This window comes from Dendrobates tinctorius, unplaced genomic scaffold (assembly GCF_039654945.1).
Source record: "Dendrobates tinctorius isolate UK_male_01 unplaced genomic scaffold, ASM3965494v1 ptg000241l, whole genome shotgun sequence".
Lineage (NCBI taxonomy): Eukaryota > Metazoa > Chordata > Amphibia > Anura > Dendrobatidae > Dendrobates > Dendrobates tinctorius.
The window spans coordinates 3,543,241-3,564,727 of NW_027361908.1; the positions used below are offsets into that span (position 1 = coordinate 3,543,241).

Genomic DNA, 21,487 nt, shown 5'->3' on the forward strand with positions numbered 1-21,487 from the left:
AAACCCAAGGGAGGAAAACCTCAGAACTTCACTTCATCATGACTCGAGGCCTCCGGAAGACACCCCACCAGTAGGCGGCCGACTTTTACTCTTTCAGCAAGTCTGGCTGCCTATTACAGAAGACAGGTGGGTCAGGGAAATAGTGTCTTCCGGATACAAGATAGAGTTCACTTCCGTTCCACCGAACCGGTTCTTCCTTTCTGTTCCTCACCAGAAAAGGCTCGTGTCTTCCACCAAGCGGTTTCCTCTCTCCTTCAATCAGGAGTTGTGGTGCCGGTTCCCGCGAACGAGAGATTCCGAGGATTCTACTCAAATTTGTTTGTAGTCCCCAAGAAAGGAGGCGGCGTCCGACCCATACTGGACCTAAAACAGCTCAACAATTACGTACGGGTCCGTCATTTCCGCATGGAGTCCCTCCGGTCCATCGTTGCATCCATGGAGCAGGGAGAATTCCTCGCCTCCATAGACATACAGGATGCGTATCTCCACATACCAATTGCTCCCGCCCACCAAAGGTTTCTCAGGTTCGCGGTCAACCAAAACCACTACCAGTTTGTCGCCCTTCCGTTCGGACTCGCCACGGCTCCAAGAACGTTCACCAAAGTCATGGCGGCCACCATGGACGTCCTGCACTCAAGAGGCATTCTAGTCGTCCCGTACCTGGACGACCTCCTCGTCAAGTCTCCCACTTTCAAAGACTGCGAGGTCAGTGTCTCAATCACTCTAGACACTCTGAGTCGCCTGGGATGGCTAGTCAACCTACAGAAATCGTCGACCATCCCAACTCGGACTCTAACATTCCTGGGAATGGTATTCGACACCACCAGGGGCCTGGTGCTCCTTCCCAAGGACAAGACACTGGCCATCCGTCTGGGAGTTCGCACACTCCTTCGCAGTCCTCCTCGATCTCTCCGGTTTGCCATGAGAATCCTCGGCAGGATGGCAGCAGCAATAGAGGCAGTGCCATTTGCCCAGTTTCACCTCAGGGTCCTTCAGCTAGCCATACTCAGATCTTGGGACAGGAACCCCTTCTCCCTCGACAGGGAGTTCAGGTTGACGTCATCGACCAGGAGGTCCCTGCACTGGTGGCTCAAACCAACCTCGCTTACACGAGGGAAGCCATTCCTCTCAGGACAATGGAAGATCCTGACTACCGATGCAAGCCTGACAGGCTGGGGGGCGGTACACCTACATCACAGGGCACAGGGCAAGTGGTCACCGAGGGAAGTGACATTGCCCATCAATGTTCTGGAAATCAGGGCCATTCTCTTGGCACTGAGAGCCTTTCATCACTTGCTTGCAGCCTCGCACATACGGATACAGTCGGACAATGCCACGGCTGTGGCATACGTGAATCACCAAGGCGGGACCCGCAGCGCCCAGGCAATGAGAGAAGTGGCTCATATCCTCCGCTGGGCGGAAGACACAAGGTCGGTTCTTTCTGCGGTACACATTCCGGGTGTAGAAAACTGGGAAGCCGACTTCCTCAGCAGGCAAGGAATGGACTCGGGGGAGTGGTCTCTCCATCCCGAGATTTTTTACCAGATCTGTCAACGATGGGGAACCCCGGATGGCATCCCATCTCAATGCCAAGGTTCCCAATTTCATGGCCAGGTCACACGACCCGCGGTCGCTCGGAGCGGATGCCCTGGCCCAGGACTGGTCCCAGTTCCGACTCCTGTACATTTTTCCACCCCTCCCCCTAATAGCCAGGGTCGTGAGGAGGGTCAAGCAAGAGGGAGTTCCGACCATCCTCATCGCGCCAGACTGGCCCAGACGTACTTGGTACGCCGACATCGTCCAACTTACGGCAGACGCCCCCTGGCGTCTACCCGACCGCCACGACCTTCTGTCTCAAGGTCCGTTCTTCCACCAGAATTCAGGGGCCCTCAATTTGACGGCATGGCCCTTGAAACCTGGATTCTAACCCAGGCAGGTTTTTCACCGGCAGTCATTGCAACTATGATCAGGGCAAGGAAGCCTGCCTCTGCCAAGCTCTATTATCGTACCTGGAGAGCCTTCTTTTCTTGGTGCGAATCTCATGGACAAGTCCCACTCCCTTATTACCTCCCGAAGGTACTAGGTTTTCTTCAATCGGGCCTAGATGCCAAGCTATCCTTAAGTTCGCTTAAGAGTCAGGTGTCGGCGCTTTCAGTCCTTTTTCAAAAGCGCATTGCTATTAAACCGCAAGTAAGGACTTTCATCCATGGAGTTTCCCGATTGGTTCCTCCCTACAAACGTCCGATGGATACGTGGGACCTCAATCTGGTCCTGACAGCATTGCAAGCTCCACCCTTCGAACCTCTCAGAGAAGTTCCACTCTCCATTCTGTCTCAGAAAGTGATTTTTCTAGTGGCTATCACCTCGTTACGCAGAGTGTCGGAATTGTCAGCACTTTCCTGCAGACGACCTTTCCTAGCCTTTCACCAGGACAAGGTGGTTCTCCGCACGGTACCATCCTTCCTTCCGAAGGTTGTGTCCAACTTTCACCTTAACGAAGAGATTTCACTGCTTTCCCTTTGCCCGGTTCCGGTACATAGAGTGGAGAAGGCTCTGCATACGCTTGACCTAGTCAGGGCATTGCGGATTTACGTGTCCAGGACTGCACCTTTCCGGAAATCCGATTCCCTCTTCATTCTTACGGAAGGTAGTCGCAAGGGGTTGCCGGCTTCCAAGGCTACCCTTGCCAGGTGGATCAAGTCCACCATACATGAGGCCTACCGACTTAACAGTTCCCCTCTTCCGGCCGGTATCACGGCACACTCTACACGAGCAGTAGGGGCCTCCTGGGCCATTCGGCATCAGGCTTCGTCACAACAAGTGTGCAAGGCGGCCACTTGGACTAGCCTACACACGTTTACGAAACACTACAGTGTTCATACCCAGTCCTCAGCGGATGCGAGCCTGGGTAGACTGGTTCTGCAGGCGGCAGTACCCCAAGTCTAGGGGACTGTCGGCACAATATTCGTCCACTGCTTCCCACCCAGGGACTGCTTTGGGACGTCCCAAGGTTCTGTGTCCCCCAATTAGGCGACAGAGTAAAGGAGATTTTTGTGTACTCACCGTAAAATCTCTTTCTCTTAGCCTTTAATTGGGGGACACAGCTCCCACCCTGTTGCCCTTACGGGCCGTTGTTTCCTGTTGAGTTCTCATATTGTTCTTGAGCTCGTACATAGTAGCCTTCTTACAGGCATGGTTATGTTATTTGGTTACGTTCCTCCTTATGCTTTGGCACAAAACTGGAGAAGGCTGACGCCGTCCAGGGGTGTATACTGCAGAGGAGGAGCCAAAGTTAATCTTTTTTCAGATTATGCATAGTGTCGCCTCCTAGTGGACAGCAGCATAACACCCAAGGTTCTGTGTCCCCCAATTAAAGGCTAAGAGAAAGAGATTTTACGGTGAGTACACAAAAATCTCCTATTTTCCCTAATCTTGGGGATCATAAGAGTGTGTCTTATCCAAAAAATATGGTACTTTGAAAAAGGATGTAGATGTAAACATCATTTAACCCCTTCCCGACCTATGGCACAGCGTATGCGTCATGAAAGTCGGTGCCAATCCGACCCATTACGCATATGCTGTGTCATGACTTCAAAGCCCCCTGCGGGTCGGGTGACCGGAGTCAATGAAAGGTCAAAGGTCAACTCAGTGATCAAAATAAAAAGTAAATAAACCCCCCATAGGTAGGCACAACTAATAAAATAAAGAAAATATTTTTATTTTTATTTTTCGGTTAGGGTCGCAATTAGGGTTGGGATTAGGGTTAGGGGTGTGTTGGTGTGTGTGCACACCCTGCGGATTCTGCTGCGGATCCGCAGCGGTTTTGGTCCTGCGAATCTGCAGCAGTTTCTGCTGCGGTGTACAGTACCATAATATCCTATGGGAAATGGAAACCGCAGTGCAGACGGTGCGGATTTGCTGCGGTCTAATCCGCAGAAAGAATTGACATGTCAATTCTTTCTGCGGATTCCGCTGCGGTTTACCATCTCCTCCATTGTAGAGGTGATAAATAGCAGGGCAAAACCGCAGGCTAATCCGCAGATAAACCGCAGGTCTTTTGACCTGCGGATTTTGCTAAATCCGTGCGGATCAATCCGCAGCAGAATCCGCAGCGTGTGCACGTACCCTTAGGGTTAGGCTTGTGGTTAGGGGTGTGTTGGGGTTAGGGTTTTGGTTAGGGGTGTGTTGGAGTTAGGGTTGGAGAATTGAGGGGTTTCCACTGTTTAGGCACATCAGGGGGTCTCCAAACGCGACATGGTGCCACCCTTGATTCCAGCCAATTTTGCGTTCAAAAAGTCAAATGGTGCTCCCTCCCTCCCTTCCAATCCCCGACATGTGCCCAAACAGTAGTTTACACCAACATATGGGGTATCAGTGTTCTCAGGAAAAATTGCACAAAAACTTTGGGGACTAATTTCTCCTGTTACCCTTGGGAAAATAAAAAATTGGGGGCTAAAAAATTATTTTTGTGGGAAAAAAAATGATTTTTTCATTTTCACGTCTCTGCCTTATAAACCTCTGTGACGCACTTGGGGGTTCAAAGTGCTCACCAGACATCTAGATAAGTTCCTTGGAAGGTCTAGTTTCCAAAATGGGGTCACTTGTGGGGGGTTTCCACAGTTTAGGTACATCAGGGGCTCTGCAAATGTAACATGACGCCCGCAGACCATTCCATCAAAGTCAGCATTTCAAAATGTCACTACTTCCCTTCCAAGCCCTGACGTGTGCCCAAAGAGTGGTCATCCCTCACATATGGGGTACCAGCATACCAGGACAAACTGGACAACAACTTTTGGGGTCCAATTTCTCCTGTTACCCTTGGGAAAATGAAAAAATTGGGGACTAATTGATCATGTTTGTGGAAAAAATACGATTTTTTTATTTTCATGCCCTGGCATTATAAACTTCTGTGAAGCACTGGGGGGTTCAAAGTGCTCACCACACATCTAGATAAGTTCCTTGGGGGGTCTAGTTTACAAAATGGTGTCATTTGTGGGGGGTTTCCACTGTTTAGGTACATTAGAGGCTCTCCAAAGGCAACATGACACCCGCAGACCATTCCATCAAAGTCTGCATTCCAAAACGTCACTACTTCCCTTCCGAGCCCCGACGTGTGCCCATACAGTAGTTTTCTCCCACATATGGGGTATCAGCATACTCAGGACAAATTGGACAACAACTTTTGGGGTCCAATTTCTCCTGGTACCCTTGGGAAAATAAAAAAATGGTGACTAAAAGATCATGTTTGTGGAAAAAATACGAATTATTTATTTTCACGCCCGGGCATTATAAACTTCTGTGAAGCACTGGGGGGGTCAAAGTGCTCACCCCACATCTAGATAAGTTCCTTAGGGGGTCTAGTTTCCACAATGGTGTCATTTGTGGGGGGTTTCCACTGTTTTGGTACATCAGGAGTTTTCCAAACGCGACATGGTGTCCGATCTCAATTCCAGCCAAAAACGTCAAATGGCGCTGCTTCCCTTCCGAGCTCTGCCATGCGCCCAAATAGTGGTTTACCCCCACATGTGGGGTATCAGCGTACTCCGAACAAATTGCACAATAACTTTTACGGTCCTGTTACCCTTGGAAAAATAAGAATTGAGGGTGAAAAGATCATTTTTGTGGAAAAAATATGATTTTTTAATTGTATGGCTTTATGTTATAAACTTCTGTGAAGCCCATGGGGGTTCAAAGTTCTCACCACACATCTAGATAAGTTCCTTAGGGGGTCTAGTTTCCAAAATGGTGTCATTTGTGGGGGATTTCCACTGTTTTGGTACATCAGGGGTTTTCCAAACGCGACATGGTGTCCGATCTCAATTCCAGCCAAAAACGTCAAATGGCGCTGCTTCCCTTCCGAGCTCTGCCATGCGCCCAAATAGTGGTTTACCCCCACATGTGGGGTATCAGCGTACTCAGGACAAATTGCACAATAACTTTTAGGGTCCTGTTACCCTTGGGAAAATAAAAATTGGGGTGAAAAGATCATTTTTGTGGAAAAAATATGATTTTTTAATTGTACCGCTGTACGTTATAATCTTCTGTAAAGCCCTTGTGGGTTCAAAGTTCTCACCACATATCTAGATAAGTTCCTTGGGGGGTCTAGTTTCCAAAATGGGGTCACTTGTAGGGGGTTTCCACTGTTTAGGTACATCAGGGACTCTCCAAACGTGACATGGCGTCCGATCGGAATTCCAGCCAATTTTGCATTGAAAAAGTCAAACGGCGCTCCTTCCATTCTGAGCTCTGCCATGCGCCGAAACAGTCGTTCCCCCCCACAAATCAGGTATCAGCGTACTCAGGACAAATTGCACAATAACTTTTGCAGTCCAATTTCTCCTGTTACCCTTGGTAAAATAAAAAAAATTGAACCTGAAGTATTTTTTTTGTGAAAAAAAGTTAGATGTTCATTTCTTTTTAAATATTCAAAAAAATTCCTGTGACGCACCTAATGGGTTAATAAACTTCTTGAATGTGGTTTTGAGCACCTTAAGGGGTTCAGTTTTTAGAATGGTGTCACTTTTGGGTATTTACTATCATATAGACCCCTCAAAGTGGCTTCAAATGTGATGTGGTCCTAAAAATAAAATGGTGTTGTAAAAATGAGAAATCGCTGGTCAACTTTTAACCCTTACAACTTCCTAACAAAAAAAAATTTTGGTTCCAAAATTGTGCTGATGTAAAGTAAACATGTGGGAAATGTTACTTATCAAGTTTTTTGTGTGCAGTATCTTTGTGATTTAAGGGCATAAAAATTCAAAGTTGGAAAATTGCGAAATTTTCAAAATTTTTGCCAAATTTCCATTTTTTTCACAAATAAACGCAAGTTATTTGAATGAAATTTTACCACTAACATGAAGTACAATATGTCACGAGAAAACATTGTCAGAATCACCGGGATCCATGGAAGCGTTCCAGAGTTATGACCTCATAAAGGTACAGTGGTCAGAATTGTAAAAATTGGCCCGGTCATGAACGTGCAAACCACCCTTGGGGGTGAAGGGGTTAAGGATATAAAGATTGAAAGTTTGAAAATTGTGGGGGTTCTTTTCAAAATTTTGCCAAAATTTCAATTTTTTTTTAAAATATTGAACATATTTTACCACTCTCCTTAAGTACAATATGTCCTTAAAAAGCTGTCTCTTAATCGGTGGAAACTGTTGAAGCGTTAAAGGGTTATTACAATTCATATGAAAGTGGGTCCTGATCATTAAGGTCAAAATTAGCTTGGTCAATAAGGGGTTAAGGTTGAAGGTAGATATATGTCCATCGAGTTCAACCTATAACTTGGCATGTTGATCCAGAGGAAGGCAAAAATGCCATGAGGTAGTTGATAATTGCCCTACATTAGGGGAATAATTTCTGCCCTAATCCACATACGGCAGTCAGGCTAGTTCCCTGGCTCGGTCCCATCGTAGATTCTAGTGCCCATAACCTGTAATATATTCATCAAGAAAAGCATCTAGGTCCTTCTTTTACTTTTTAGTGAATCAACAATTCCAACATTGTATGGCAGAGAGTTCCATAGTCTCACTGCTCGTACAGAGTAATGTACTGCAGTGCGCAGGCGCCGGGCCTCTCTGACCTTTCCCGGCGCCTGCGCACTGCAGTACTTTACCCTGCCGTCAACAGGGCAGATAAACTACCCCTGCGCAGGAGCCGCGGCAGAAGTAAGGAGGAGGACATCATCGCTAGAAGATGGGAGGCGCCGGACCGCGACACCGACCGCAACCCCCGGTAAGTATAATCTAACTCGTATTTCTTATCTTTCAGGTTACATCGGGGGCTTAGCTACAGCATTGCAGAATGCTGTAGCTAAGCCCCTGATGACGGTGGCCGCAGCTTATAGGGCTAAAAATAGGTGACACATTCTAAAAGGGAATCTATCTCCATGGTCCTTGCTGTGAAATAAGCGGGATTCTGGACAAATGAGAAGGCTGCAGCTGACCCTTGTCACCCTATGTCCAATGTTTTTGCCAGCAGTCCAGTGGGGGATACAGCTGCATTAGCAGAAACTGCATATAGTATCACGTGGGCCCATTGGTCATTCTTTATTTAGGTGGAAAGCCCCTTTAATTTGTTAGTTTTTCAGAGAGGATACAAAAAACAATTCACATAATTTTTGCTGTTTACAGTAGTACATTGATACCTTATATGAACTTTTATGGTAGATTAATATATTTGTGTTAAATTATTAAATCCTATATAATTGTTGTTTGTATTTTATTCACCTAGTTTTTTTTTATCCTTCCTTACAAACTAGAGCAGCACAGGCAGTGCATATTGTGTCCAGGTATCCCTGTTCCCTCATGCGTATGTGTCACAATTTGCAATGGCCATTCATAATTCTTTGAAAAATGAGTACTTGGGCAGTGACCTCACACTTCTCTGGTTGGTGATGCCAGGGCTGTGGAGTCGGTAAGCCAAACCTGCGACTCCGATTCCCACACATTGCTTATATTTAAGTGAAAAATTTATTGTAGTACAATGTGAACCTCAGACATTTAATCATTTTTATGATCCAATAATCAAGATATTTAGATAGAACAGAATATATATTGGTGTACTACCCGGTTTTCATTCTTTTTGGTACAGATACGATATGGATAGACAGATATGGATAAATGGATAGAGCAGATTTTTAATCTGCTTTTGCTATTGAAAACATTATCTATGAGCTCAAAAACCTTTCAGGTGATGCAGTTTTTTAAAAAGCTGATCTGCTTTTGCAGCTGAAAAACGTATCCTCAAAAAACACAGGAAAAACGCTGTGTGTGAATGTAGCCTTAGATCAGGAATATAACAGCCATTTATAGGACATTTCATAACTTTCCCAAACTCCTATGAAAAAATATTCAGCACATCCTGCATTGAATTACTGTACCCAATTTATTATATATTTTAGGAGTCGGAGTCGGTCCATTTTATACCGACTCCAACTCCGACTCCACCAAAACGAGCACCGACTCCACGACTCCGACTCCACAGCCCTGGGTGATGCTGAGTAGTTGGGCAGGTACAGCTTCATGTTCCCTCAGAGGTGGAAGAGTATAGCCTACCCTCTGTTTGCTAAAGCTGTAGAATGCTGACTGCTACTACACCATTCAGAGCAGCGCTCATGTGCATCCAATCTGCAGTAATGTACTTCTTAACATCTGTCTGCAAATTACTGTGCATTGAATCCTGGCTGTTAGAAATTGTAACCCCCTTCAATAGTCTATTTGCATCTTTAGGAAGTGCTTTGTGTTACTTTTATTTGGACTTTTTGCAAACCTATTTTCTTTGTTGTTGTATTGCTTTAAGACGGAAACGAGGAGAACGGGGAGAAGTTGTAGAGACTGTTGAAGATGTAATTGTGCGTAAACTCACAACCGAAAGAATTGAGGAATTGAAGAAAACTATTAAAGAAACACAAGAAAAGTATAGGTACGTGTTTTTAGGATTTTTCATTTTTGTTCATATTAAAGGGTTTTTCCTGTCCTGGATATTTTATTTCATAACCAAAAGGTATCCTATAAATGCAAAAAAAACAGCACTCGCCATTCCATAAAATTTTTTTGTCTTTTATTTCATGTGGTGGGACAGTCCTTAGAATTCAAGGGAAGCGGGGAAGTGAAGGAGGACAACAGCCGTTTTGTGCCCAAGGCCGGAGTCACACTAGAGAGGAATACGGACAAGTGCTATGCGGTAAAACATCGCATAGCATTCGGACCACTGTTGTGGGACAGCTCCCATTTTTTTTTTCCTTCTCGGCCGTATTATACATACAAGTGAAATTGCAGCATAGTGTGGTTGCACACGTATATCGTCTGAGACTCGCCAATGCATGTCTATGGGTGCAAGAAAAAAATCGCACAGAGAAATATGCAAGCATTTTCCAGGTGACAGGAAATTGCCTCATCCATTTTCAGCCAATAAATAGGGTTGTTGATTAGGATGTAAATTAATTTCAGGCTATGGACTAATTATATGTCCATTTTGCAAGGCTGAGATAAAATCACGGCATACGCATCACATATGGATGCCATATGGATGTCACACAGATGCTTAGTTGCGAGGAAATCGCATCTTCGCATTGCAAACGGATTACACACGGATCACCATACGGAGAACATTGGTGCGACTCTCTGCCGTCAAAATCAGTCCGTTTGTTTGTTTTTTTATGCTTATGTGTAACTCCAGCATGCTTAGACCTGCATAAGTGATGGGATAGGCGTAAAATGGCTGTTGTCCTCCTTCACTTCCCTGCTCCCATGCTTTCTAAGGACTGTCCCACCACATGAAATAAAGGACATAATTATTTTTTTTTTTTTTTTTTTTTTTAAGGAATGGCGAGTGCTGTTTTTTTTTTTTTTTTTTTTTTTTTTCTTCATTATTATTCACCCTATTTTACATGCACCACCATTCCGATATTTAAGTGGTATGCCTTATATTAACCAGTGTTTTGCGCAATAGTTGACTGGTTGGTGGTGTTTTTTCTTTTATCTTTTTTTTTTTTTTTAATATATGCTATGAAAGTTTTTTTTTTTTTTTTTTTTTTTTTTTTAAGGCCGTTCTCAGAAATTTCTAAGGGGGTTTTCCCATCAACAAAGTGCATTTTAAGCAGTAGCGCTGGATAATAAAATGTTCCTGTGCTGAAATAATCTTATAAAAGTGCCCCTGCTGTGTACTGTGCAATGATTGTGTCTGACCGTTGTAGAATGTGGTCTGAATATACCACAATTTCTTCCCCGGGCAAGAATCATAAGTTTCTTTTGCTAATGTGATAGAACAGGCAGGGAGACAATCTTGCTGGTGAAAATGTAAATTATTTTCTTTTCACTGCTCAATGGTATAAAAGTCTGTGACACACATGTGGTGTCAATATAATCACTGCACCACTAGATGAATTCATTGACAGGTTTTGTTTGTAAAATGGAGTCACTTATGGGGGGGGGGGGGGTTCTGCTGTGTTGGCACCTCGGGCTCTGCCAAATTAACATGGCACCCTGAAACAAGCGCAGCAAAATCTGCACTGTAATATTGCGTTTCTTCCCTTCTGAGCTTTGCACTGTGCCTCTAAGGTAGTTTTCGATGACATATGGGCTATCAGTGAACTCTGGAGAAAATACACAACAAATATTGGGGTTTATTTACTCCTGCTACCCTTGTGAAAATACAAAATTTAGAGCTAAAAAGTTTTTGTTCTCTATCCCCCATGACAGCACCACGGAGTGAGGGGATCCGCCCTTCAGGGACAGTAACCTACAGATAAAAGGGCGGTACCTCTCCTCCGCCCCCAGTTGGGTTCCTGTCCCTGACGAGTGACCTACAGTATTACGGTGCCCCTGGGAATCAGGAGGGGGAAACCTTAGACCAGCCATAGCTGCAACATATACCTCCAGATCCCTTTTTTTTTTTTTTTTTTATCATAGATTTTTATTAATCAGAATTCAAAATACAGAATATACAGTAAATCTTCCACAAACAATAGATTTACAAATTGAACATCCCTGTCCCCCCCCCCCCTCCCCTCCATGTAGACAGTTTATATAACTCTTTTCTCCATAAGATTTCTCTTACACCGTAATTTACCATTAGTCATCCTTTTTACCCATATTGTCAATCAAACCATACAAAACAGAAATGTTCCTATGTCCGGGTATTAATGGTTTATCCACAACACCAGCATTGTAAAATATAGCACATTCCCATCAGTTAACTGTACCGTATTGTAACCAGGGATTCCACAACCTCTCATAGGTTTTAGAATTGCCTCTTTTACCATATATCCTTTCCTCCAGCCGGATGATACAAGACACCTGTTTCACAAACTCTCTCCCAGAAGGTGGTTCTTTCCTGATCCAGTTGCTCGCAATCAGCTTCCTTGCTACATATAGTAGTCTGGCTATAGCAAGCTTTGCACTATTAACTATTTCAATTTCCTCCACATATCCCAGTATGCAGACCAGTGGGTTTTTGGGTATAACACTTCCGTAAGCCCCTTCTATTCTGTTAATGATATTAAACCAGAACGCAGATAGCCTGGGACAAGTCCACATCATATGAAGGATTCCGGCATCAGACCCCCCACATCTTGGACAGTCAGAGTTGTCCCTCAGCCCCATTTTAAACATCAGAAGGGGGGTACGGTACACACGATGGATCACATAAAGATGGGACAACCTAGCTGGTTCACTCATAGTAAGTTTGGGGACATATTCTAGGACGCTGTCCCATACCTCGTCAGTCATCACCCCAATCTCTCCCTCCCATTTGGATCTTGCTTTAAGTGGGAACCCCATTAAATGTGTATGCAATATATCTTTGTAGGTGTTAGAAATTACCCCTTTTGTAAGTCCATCACCACCACATATATAGTCCAACACTATGTCAGATTGTATCTGCAGGTTTCTGGAAAGTTTTTGAGCCGTAATGGAATGCCGTACCTGACAGTAGTGATACCATTCAGAATCCGGCAACTGAAACTCCCTCTGTAATTGCACAAACGGTCTCAACTCCCCGTTATCCATAATTTGAGACATTAATGTCAGCCCCCTACGTTTCCAGCCTTCCAGTCTCCCAAGTTTCCGAATCTCTGGGAGGTTACTATTATCCCATATAACTGTGAATCTAGTCAACCCGGTCACCCCTCTCACCCTCTTTAGTCTCTTCCACAGGTCTTGTAAGAGTCGCAGAGTGGGACACCCGTCTCCCATTACACCCATCTTCCCATCCTCTAGGCCAAGTATCAACGGGCTTCTATTTAGTACGTATTCCAGCACTCCTCTGACGCCTGCCTTCTCTTGATTAAACCACCCTCTGAGATGTTGACTTTGGGCAGCTAAAAAATACAGTTCCGGATTTGGTAGTGCCAGTCCCCCCTTATCCTTTGGTCTTTGCAAGGTTTCAAGCCTTATTCTAGGTTGTTTCTTACCCCATACCAAGGCCCTAAACAGTGAATTCACCCCTCTGAACCTTTTCTGCGGTATCCAGATTGGGGAGTTGTGTAATATATATAAAAGCTTGGGCATTAAAACCATTTTAAGTAGATTAATCCTTCCCACCACCGACAAGTGTAATTTGTTCCAAGTATCCACCTTAGTTCTTAGAATTGCCATTAGGGGTACTAGATTAGTATTAAGGTACTCGGTCACCGGTAGGGAAACCTGTATCCCCAAATATTTAAACATTTCCACACATTGTAGTTTGTTGGCCCCTATGTCTTCCTGAGTCCCTACCACCTCCCTGTCCACTTTAAATAGGCTTGATTTAGACCAATTTATGGTCAGTCCTGAGATCTCACGGAACCCCTCAATGGTCTGCACAGCATGATCCAATGAAGCTGAGGAATAACAAAAGGTCATCCGCATACAGGGCCACCTTTTCCTCCAAATCGCCATATTGAAACCCCTTTATTGCCTTGTTGCGTCTAATAGCAGCCGCCAATGGCTCTATCGCAATAGCGAACAGGAGCGGCGACAGTGGACAGCCTTGCCTCGTTCCTCTATGCAGCTGTATTCCCGCGGACATTACCCCATTAATCTTAAGTCTAGCTGTGGGTTGAGTATACAATAGCTGAATCCACGCTGTAAATTGAGGACCAAAGCCCATACTCTGCAGCACTCTCCACAGGTATGACCATTCTACAGAGTCAGAGGCTTTATGGGCATCAAGTGAGGCTATCACCCTCCCACCTGGGTTATCGACTGGCAACTGCAGATTGAGATATAGTCTCTGTATATTGGCTGCTGTTGATCTGTTGGGCATAAACCCTGATTGATCCATATGGATCAATGTATCAACAACACCAGTTAGTCAGTTCGCCAGCACTTTAGCCAGTATTTTCACATCAGCTGTCAGCATGGATTACCTCCAGATCCCTAATGATATGGATAGATCAACTCGAGAAACAACTGAGGAAGGGCATACCAAGAGATAAGATTCTAGAATCTATCCCAGTGATAAGAGGAGCGGCGGCCTTCTTAGCGGACTCGTCCGCTGACTCAGTCCGCTTAACTTCTAAAGTCACAGCCCTATCGAACGCAGCCCGGAGAGCATTATGGCTCAAATGCTGGCCAGGGGACTTACAAACAAAAATGAAATTATGCTCAATCTCATGCGAGGGAAAATTCTTATTCTGAGAGACACTGGATGATATCCTCCAGAAGGCTGGGGATAAGAAAAAGTGCTTTCCAAACCTGGGGCGTTTAAACGGTCTTTCTTTATCGCCTTATTGGGGGACACAGAATACCATGGGTGTATGCTGCTGCTGCTAGGAGGCTGACACTATGCAAAAACAAGAAAATTAGCTCCTCCCCGGCAGTATACACCCACCGACAGGCACCAAGCACCTCAGTTTGTGCTTAGTGTCTGTAGGAGGCGGACCGGGATCTCCCCAGATCCGCAGTTTTAATCCAATTTTCCTTTCAGGTTTAGTTTGAACTTTTTAATTTTTCCCTCTTTTGTCTTTTAGGTTCTTTTCCATCGGGAAACAGGGTATAGTTATCACCCTGATTTCCCATATCATGCGGCTGAGCGAGCAGTGTGGTGTCACCCACATCGCAACTCTCAGTACCGCAGGCAGGACTCTTCCCTATCACCTTCTGGTGATAAGGGTTGCGGACAGGTGGCTGGTCCTTGCCGAATCCCCCTCCTCACCCCTTTCTCGAGACAGGGCTGAGAGGAAGACGGCGATCGCAGGTGTTTCAAGCCGTCTTCTGCAGGATGCGGGTACAGAGGACTCCTTCCCCTCCCAGCGGCCTGCCGTTTCCCCGTGGGCCCCTGTGGTCATCCTCCTCTGGGACGTCAGGTAAGTGCCTGTACGTTCCCTCCGGCCCCGCATAAGCTCCAGTGACATGGGAGAAGAAGGGACCTTGTTTTGCAGTTCCACAAGTTTGAATCTCCCGCCCTTTTCTGCCTGTCGCGCGCTCAGCCGCTTGCCTTCCTTCACTTTCCCTGCTCTAGCCAGGGAGTCTACGGGGATCCCCTCGCTCACCGCAGCGTCACAAGCAGCAGGACCTGGTCAGATCGCATCCTTAGCGCGGTATGTCGGGCATGGGGCTGCGGCGCCGTCAGGGTGGGAGGCACTTTCACTTTCACTTTCCCCTCAGCGCGGGGAATTCCTCTGCTCTCCCTCCTCCCTTCCTGAGCGCGCTCTTTTCAGAGCGCCCTTTCTAGCCCATCACAGGGCTTCTTTCTCTCTTGGATGCCAGCCCCCTCTTCTGCCATGCCCTCCCCGTCGCTATTAACCAATCACGGCGCGGCCGCTAAGCTCCGCCCCATCTCCCAGCACAAGGTTTTCCTGATGCCTGAATCACTCCTTCCTGCGTTGCTTGGGGGACACTTCGGCGTTTTCTTCTGCTGCTCGCACAGAATCTCGGTAGGCTCGGCTCTGAGGCAGGGATTAGCTCTCCTCGGCAGTTATTCCCTAAGGCTGGTTTCACACTTGCGTTTTTTTTCGCGGTATTTTAGCGCTAAATAGCGCATGCGTTTTTTTCCCCTATACTTTGCATGGGATGCGCTTATGTGCGCATACACATGCGTTTGTACGCGTTTTTCCGCGCATGCGTTTTTTTGCGGTATGCGCTCGGGCGCACAAAATGCAGCCTGTTGCATTTTTTGGTGCGTCCGTCTTGCCTCAAAAAAACGCATGCGCGCGCAATACTTTTTTTTTACAGCAAGACACCCATTATAGTCTATGGGTGCGCATATGTGCGCATTGGCATGCTTATGTATGCGTTTTTTTGCACAAGCGTTTTTTTTTTGTTAACCATGGAATTTAGGGGTTTGGGTTAGGGTTAGTTAAGGGGGTTTAGGGTTAGGGTCAGAGTTAGGTTTAGGGTCAGGGTTAGGGTTAGTTAGGGTTTGGGTTAGGGTTAAGTATGGTTTGGTTAAGGGTTAGGGTCAGGGTTAGGGTCAGGGTTAGTTAGGGTTTAGGGTTTGGGTTAGGGTTAAGTATGGTTTGGTTAGGGTCAGGGTTAGGTTTAGGGTCAGGGTTAGGGTTAGTTAGGGTTTAGGGTTTGGGTTAGTGTTAAGTATGGTTTGGTTAAGGGTTAGGGTTAGGGTTAGGTTTAGGGTCAGGGTTAGGGTTAGTTAGGGTTTAGGGTTTGGGTTAGGGTTAAGTATGGTTTGGTTAAGGGTTAGGGTCAGGGTCAGGGTTAGGGTTAGTAAAGTCATGGTTTGGGTTAGTGTGAGGGGCCACCTAATGTTTGGAAAAAACGCACTAAAAACGCATACAAACGCATAAAAACGCTGCGTTTTTTTCATGCATGCTCATAAAAATGCTTGAAAAAAACGCAGCAGTTGTATGCTTTTGTATGCGTTTTTTCAATGCGTTTTTTTGCGGGAAAACGGGCTGCAAAAAAAAGCAAGTGTGAAACCAGCCTAATATCTGCAGCCATTCAGTGCAGTTTACTTATGCCCAACCCTTCAGGGGATCTCTGCTTCAGGCCCACCGCTACCTATTACGCCTGTGCGCGCTGTAAAAAGAAGTGGCCATCGGGTCAGTAGTCCCCATTCTGCCCCCCCCTGCAGTCCTTCAAATATGTCAGCATCTCAGGAACGCACAGAGTCCCGGGCGGAGGGCGCTCTTCCCTCCTCTCTCCCCCCCGGAGTGGGCCGTTACAATGTCAGTCTGTTTCTGACTTGACAAAAGTATCACAGTCGCTGGTCCAGGTCTTAGAACGATTACCTCAGCTATCCTCAGCCACCTCTGCCCCGACCACCTCTCGGGGGGAGTCGTCCGCACCTGACCGCAACCTTCAGAGAGAGAGACAGGGAAGGACTTCTAGGAAGCGGGCTCTGTCCACTTCGTCTTCGAGCTCGCAGGGCCCTTCCGCTCCCAGGCCTCCTTCTCCTTCCTCGGATGACAACCTTCAGTTAGGCGATGATTCTCATTCGGAAGCTAGCTCAGAGGGGAACAGCGTCTCTAAAACGCGGGACATGGTCGATAGTCTTATTGCAGCTATCTTCCAAACACTAAAACTTAAACAGGATGAGGCTCCAACTCAGGAAAGCTCGGTTCTCCTTAGACGAGCCAGACCTCCGTCTCGAACCTTTCCCAATCACAACGATTTCGATACTACCTTATCCAAACACTGGGAGCGCCCTGAGCAACGTTTCTCAGGCCGCAAGTACTTGGACGTTCTGTACCCCTTTGACGCAGAACTGCTCTCAAAGTGGTCCAAGGCTCCCGAGGTAGATCCTCCAGTTTCCCGGATAGCCTCAAAAATGGTGCTCTCTCTGCCAGACGGGGCATCGCTCAAAGATCCTACTGACAGGCAGATTGAATCTCTGGCTAAGTCTATCTTTGAGGCATCTGGCGCCTCTCTCTGCCCTATTTTCGCATCCGCCTGGGTGGCGAAGGTCATTTCTGCTTGGGCAAAAATTCTTCGCAGAGGCATCTTAGCGTCAGCTCCTCAAGACGAGTTGGCAGATCTTGCAGATCAGATTAACTAGGCGGGAAAATACCTTTTGGCCGCCTCCTTGGACGCGGCCGGCTGCGTAGCAAGGGCTAACAGCAACATAGTAGCTGTACGCCGAGTCCTTTGGCTAAAGTCATGGAATGCGGACACTACTTCGAAAAAGTCGCTTACCAATCTGCCATTCCATGGCTCTAGGCTCTTTGGAGCAAAGCTGGATCAGATAATTTCCGATGCCACTGGAGGTAAAAGTACTTCGCTTCCCCAGTCTCGACCAAAACGTCCTTTCAACAGAAGGGGGTTTCGACCATTCAGGCCCTTTCGTCCCTTCTCTGCCACGGAGAGAGCCACTCAACAGGATCGGCCGCCTGCCACCAGGGAGCGGGATCAGAGGAAACCTTCCTACAAACCCGCTCCTCGCTGGAGATCTAGAGGACAATATTCCAGATCTGCAGGAGCCAATTCCGGCAGATTTTCGTCTAAGTGACGGGTCACCCCCACCTGGAATTTCTTCCAGGGTGGGAGGCAGACTTTCCTTTTTCGCGGATGCTTGGCTGTCCGTTGTCGACGACGCTTGGGTCAGAGAACTCGTCGCATCCGGTTACAAAATCAAATTTGCTTCACTCCCGAACAGACGGTTTTTCCGGTCTCGGCCTCCGCGACAGCGGGCCCAGATTCCGGGTTTTCTGCAGGCCATTTCCTCCCTTCTTTCCGCCGGAGTCATTGTTCCCTTTCCCTCAGGAACGGTTTTTCGGGTTCTACTCCAATCTCTTTGTAGTCCCGAAGAAAGACGGCTCTCTTCGTCCTATTCTGGACCTCAAATTGCTCAATCGCCACGTGAAGATTCTTCATTTCAGGATGGAGTCTCTTCGTTCGGTGATTGCTTCCATGGAGCCCGGGGAATTTCTCTGCTCGGTGGACATTCGGTATGCCTATCTGCACATTCCAATTTTTGTGCAACATCAGAAGTATCTTCGATTTGCGTTTCAGGGAGACCACTTTCAGTTCACAGCTCTTCCTTTCGGCCTGGCTTCAGCGCCCCGGGTTTTCACGAAGGTGATGGCGACCGTCATGGCCATCCTTCGCTCCAGAGGGATCCTCATCATCCCTTATCTGGACGATCTTTTGATCAAGGGTTCGTCTCGCCAGGACTGTCTCCGGAGCCTTCAGATAACCCTGGACACTCTCAGGCGCCTAGGTTGGCTGGTCAACAAGGAGAAGTCCATTCTGATCCCCACCCAGCGTCTGACCTTTCTGGGTATGGAATTTGACACGGAGCTAGCCCGTGTTTTTCTTCCAAAGGAAAAATTTACAACTCTGTCCAAGGGCATCAGAACTCTCAAGAGGCCTGCTCCCATTCCCATTCGGTTCGGCATGAAGGTCCTGGGGAAGATGGTGGCCTCCATGGAAGCAGTGCCCTTTGCGCAGTTTCATCTTCGCCCCCTCCAGCTATCTCTGCTTTCAGCCTGGGACAAGACCACGATGTCCTTGGACCGTCCTATTCGGCTAAATCTCAGAGTGAGGCAGTCTCTCACTTGGTGGCTACGGCCAGCGTCAGTTCTCCAAGGGAGGTCCTTCCTTCCGCCTCAGTGGCAAATCATCACCACCGATGCGAGCCTTCTAGGATGGGGAGCCGTGTTCCATCAGAAAGCGGCCCAAGGCCGCTGGAAGCCACAGGAGTCTCTCCTCCCAATCAATCTTTTGGAGATCAGGGCAATTTTCCTGGCCCTTCTTCATTGGCAGCCCCTCCTCTCCGGCAAGCCGGTCCGTATTCAGTCGGACAATGCCACGGCCGTGACGTACATAAACCATCAGGGGGGCACGCGCAGCAAACAAGTAATGTCAGAAGTGGCCAAGATATTACGCTGGGCAGAACGTTGCTTTCCGACAATCTCCGCCGTCCATATTCCAGGGGTGGAAAATTGGGCAGCCGACTTTCTGAGTCGCCAGGGCCTAGCGTCCGGCGAATGGTCCCTGCACCCCGCGGTTTTCTCTCAGATATGCGACCGTTGGGGCACCCCGGATGTCGATCTCATGGCATCTCGGATGAACCACAAGGTGCCGCAGTTCGTAGCCAGGTCCAGGGACCCTCTAGCCGTCGCATGCGACGCACTGGTGACTCCGTGGTCCCAGTTTCAACTTCCGTATCTGTTCCCGCCTCTGGCATTGATCCCTCGGGTGGTCAAAAAGATAAAATCGGAAGGTGTACCAGTGATTCTAGTCGCTCCAGATTGGCCAAGATGGCCTTGGTACGCGGAACTGGTCAACATGCTCGCGGACGTTCCCTGGAGGCTTCCGGACCGTCCAGACCTTCTCTCGCAAGGCCCCCTTTACCACGAGGATTCTCAGTCTCTGAGTTTGACGGCATGACCGTTGAGACCGCAATTCTGAAGGAATCAGGTCTGTCCAGTCAAACTATGATCAGAGCCAGGAAACCAGCCTCTTCCCGCATTTACTATAGGTACTGGAAGGCTTTTTTCCGTTGGTGCGATGATAAGAGTCTTCCCAATGTCTTTTTCTATCCCGTCTATCCTGGGGTTTCTTCAGGCTGGGTTAGACGCGGGTCTGTCCCTCAGTACGCTCAAGTGCAAGGTTTCCGCTCTCTCTATCCTCTTCCAAAGAGAGCTAGCTTCTCTACCACAGGTCAAGACCTTTCTACAAGGGGTTTCCCACGTGGCTCCTCCTCATCATTCGCCAATAGACCCGTGGGATCTCAATCTCGTCCTTAGCGCGCTCCAGAAGGCGCCGTTCGAGCCTCTCCAGGACATTCCTTTGTCCCTTCTCTCTTGGAAGGTCACCTTTTTGATCGCCATTTCATCCATCAGAAGAGTTTCTGAATTGGCGGCCTTGTCATGTCGTTCTCCTTACCTCATTCTCCATCAGGACAAAGCCGTCCTCAGGCCCGTTCCTTCTTTTCTTCCAAAGGTGGTTTCCGCTTTCCATATCAATGAGGATATCGTCCTTCCTTCTTTTTGTCCGGCTCCATCTCATCCTCTTGAGAAGTCTCTCCACAAACTGGACGTAGTTAGAGCCTTGCGTGTCTATCTTGCCAGGACCTCTTCCTTTCGTCTGTCCGATTCCTTGCTGATCATCTCTGAAGGTCGCCAGAAGGGCCTTCCGGCTTCCAAATCCACGATCGCTCGCTGGATTCGTTCTACCATTCTGGAAGCGTATCGTCTTCAGGAAAAGCGGCCCCCTCCGGGAGTAAGAGCTCATTCCACCCGGGCTGTGGCGGCTTCGTGGGCTGCTCGTCACCAGGCCTCGGCCATGCAAATTTGCAAGGCTGCAACCTGGTCATCTTTGCACACCTTCACAAGGTTCTACAGGGTTCATACCCAGGCTTCGTCTGATGCTGTGGTTGGTAGGAAGGTTCTGCAGGCGGCGGTGGCTCACCGGCCGACCTGAGCCTTTCGGTTACTTTCGTTCCTTTTGCTGTTCCCACCCTTGGGACTGCTTTGGGACATCCCATGGTATTAAGTGTCCCCCAATAAGGCGATAAAGAAAGATGGATTTTTGGTTCTTACCGTAAAATCTCTTTCTTAGAGCCTTCATTGGGGGACACAGCACCCTCCCTGTTTAAGTTGTACCGTGTTGGGTCTTAGAGTCCCTTGTTGGGTTGGTATATATGGTTCGAGTTTTTCTCGTTGCTTCTCCTACTGCTTTTTCAGCAACTGAGGTGCTTGGTGCCTGTCGGTGGGTGTATACTGCCGGGGAGGAGCTAATTTTCTTGTTTTTGCATAGTGTCAGCCTCCTAGCAGCAGCAGCATACACCCATGGTATTCTGTGTCCCCCAATGAAGGCTCTAAGAAAGAGATTTTACGGTAAGAACCAAAAATCCATCTTTTCGGAACAAAAAGTTTTTTCGTAAAAGGCCATCAAGGGAACAGATAGGATGAGGGGAGAAAGAGGGATAGAGGTTTCCTCTTTGGCAGTTCTTCCCGGGACAAAAAATCCTCAAAGTGACAGTTCTTCCAGGGTGGAGGGAAAATTAACCCTTTTCCTTCCGGCCTGGGAAAAATCTCGAACAGCCCTTGGATGTTGAATCTAATCGAGTCAGGCCTGAGGATAGACTTTCTCTTTTTCCC

General features: G+C 47.4%; 1 protein-coding gene across 2 annotated transcripts in view; it reads left to right on the top strand.

Annotated features, from left to right (window-relative positions):
- The window catches only part of BRD8 (bromodomain containing 8), a 284,491-nt gene that overhangs the window by 44,765 nt on the left and 218,239 nt on the right, over positions 1-21,487 (top strand). For both annotated transcript variants that reach the window (XM_073556914.1, XM_073556915.1), the window contains exon 5: positions 9,304-9,426. In XM_073556914.1, the coding sequence (XP_073413015.1) occupies positions 9,304-9,426 (123 nt within the window). The remainder of the gene's footprint in view (positions 1-9,303; positions 9,427-21,487) is intronic.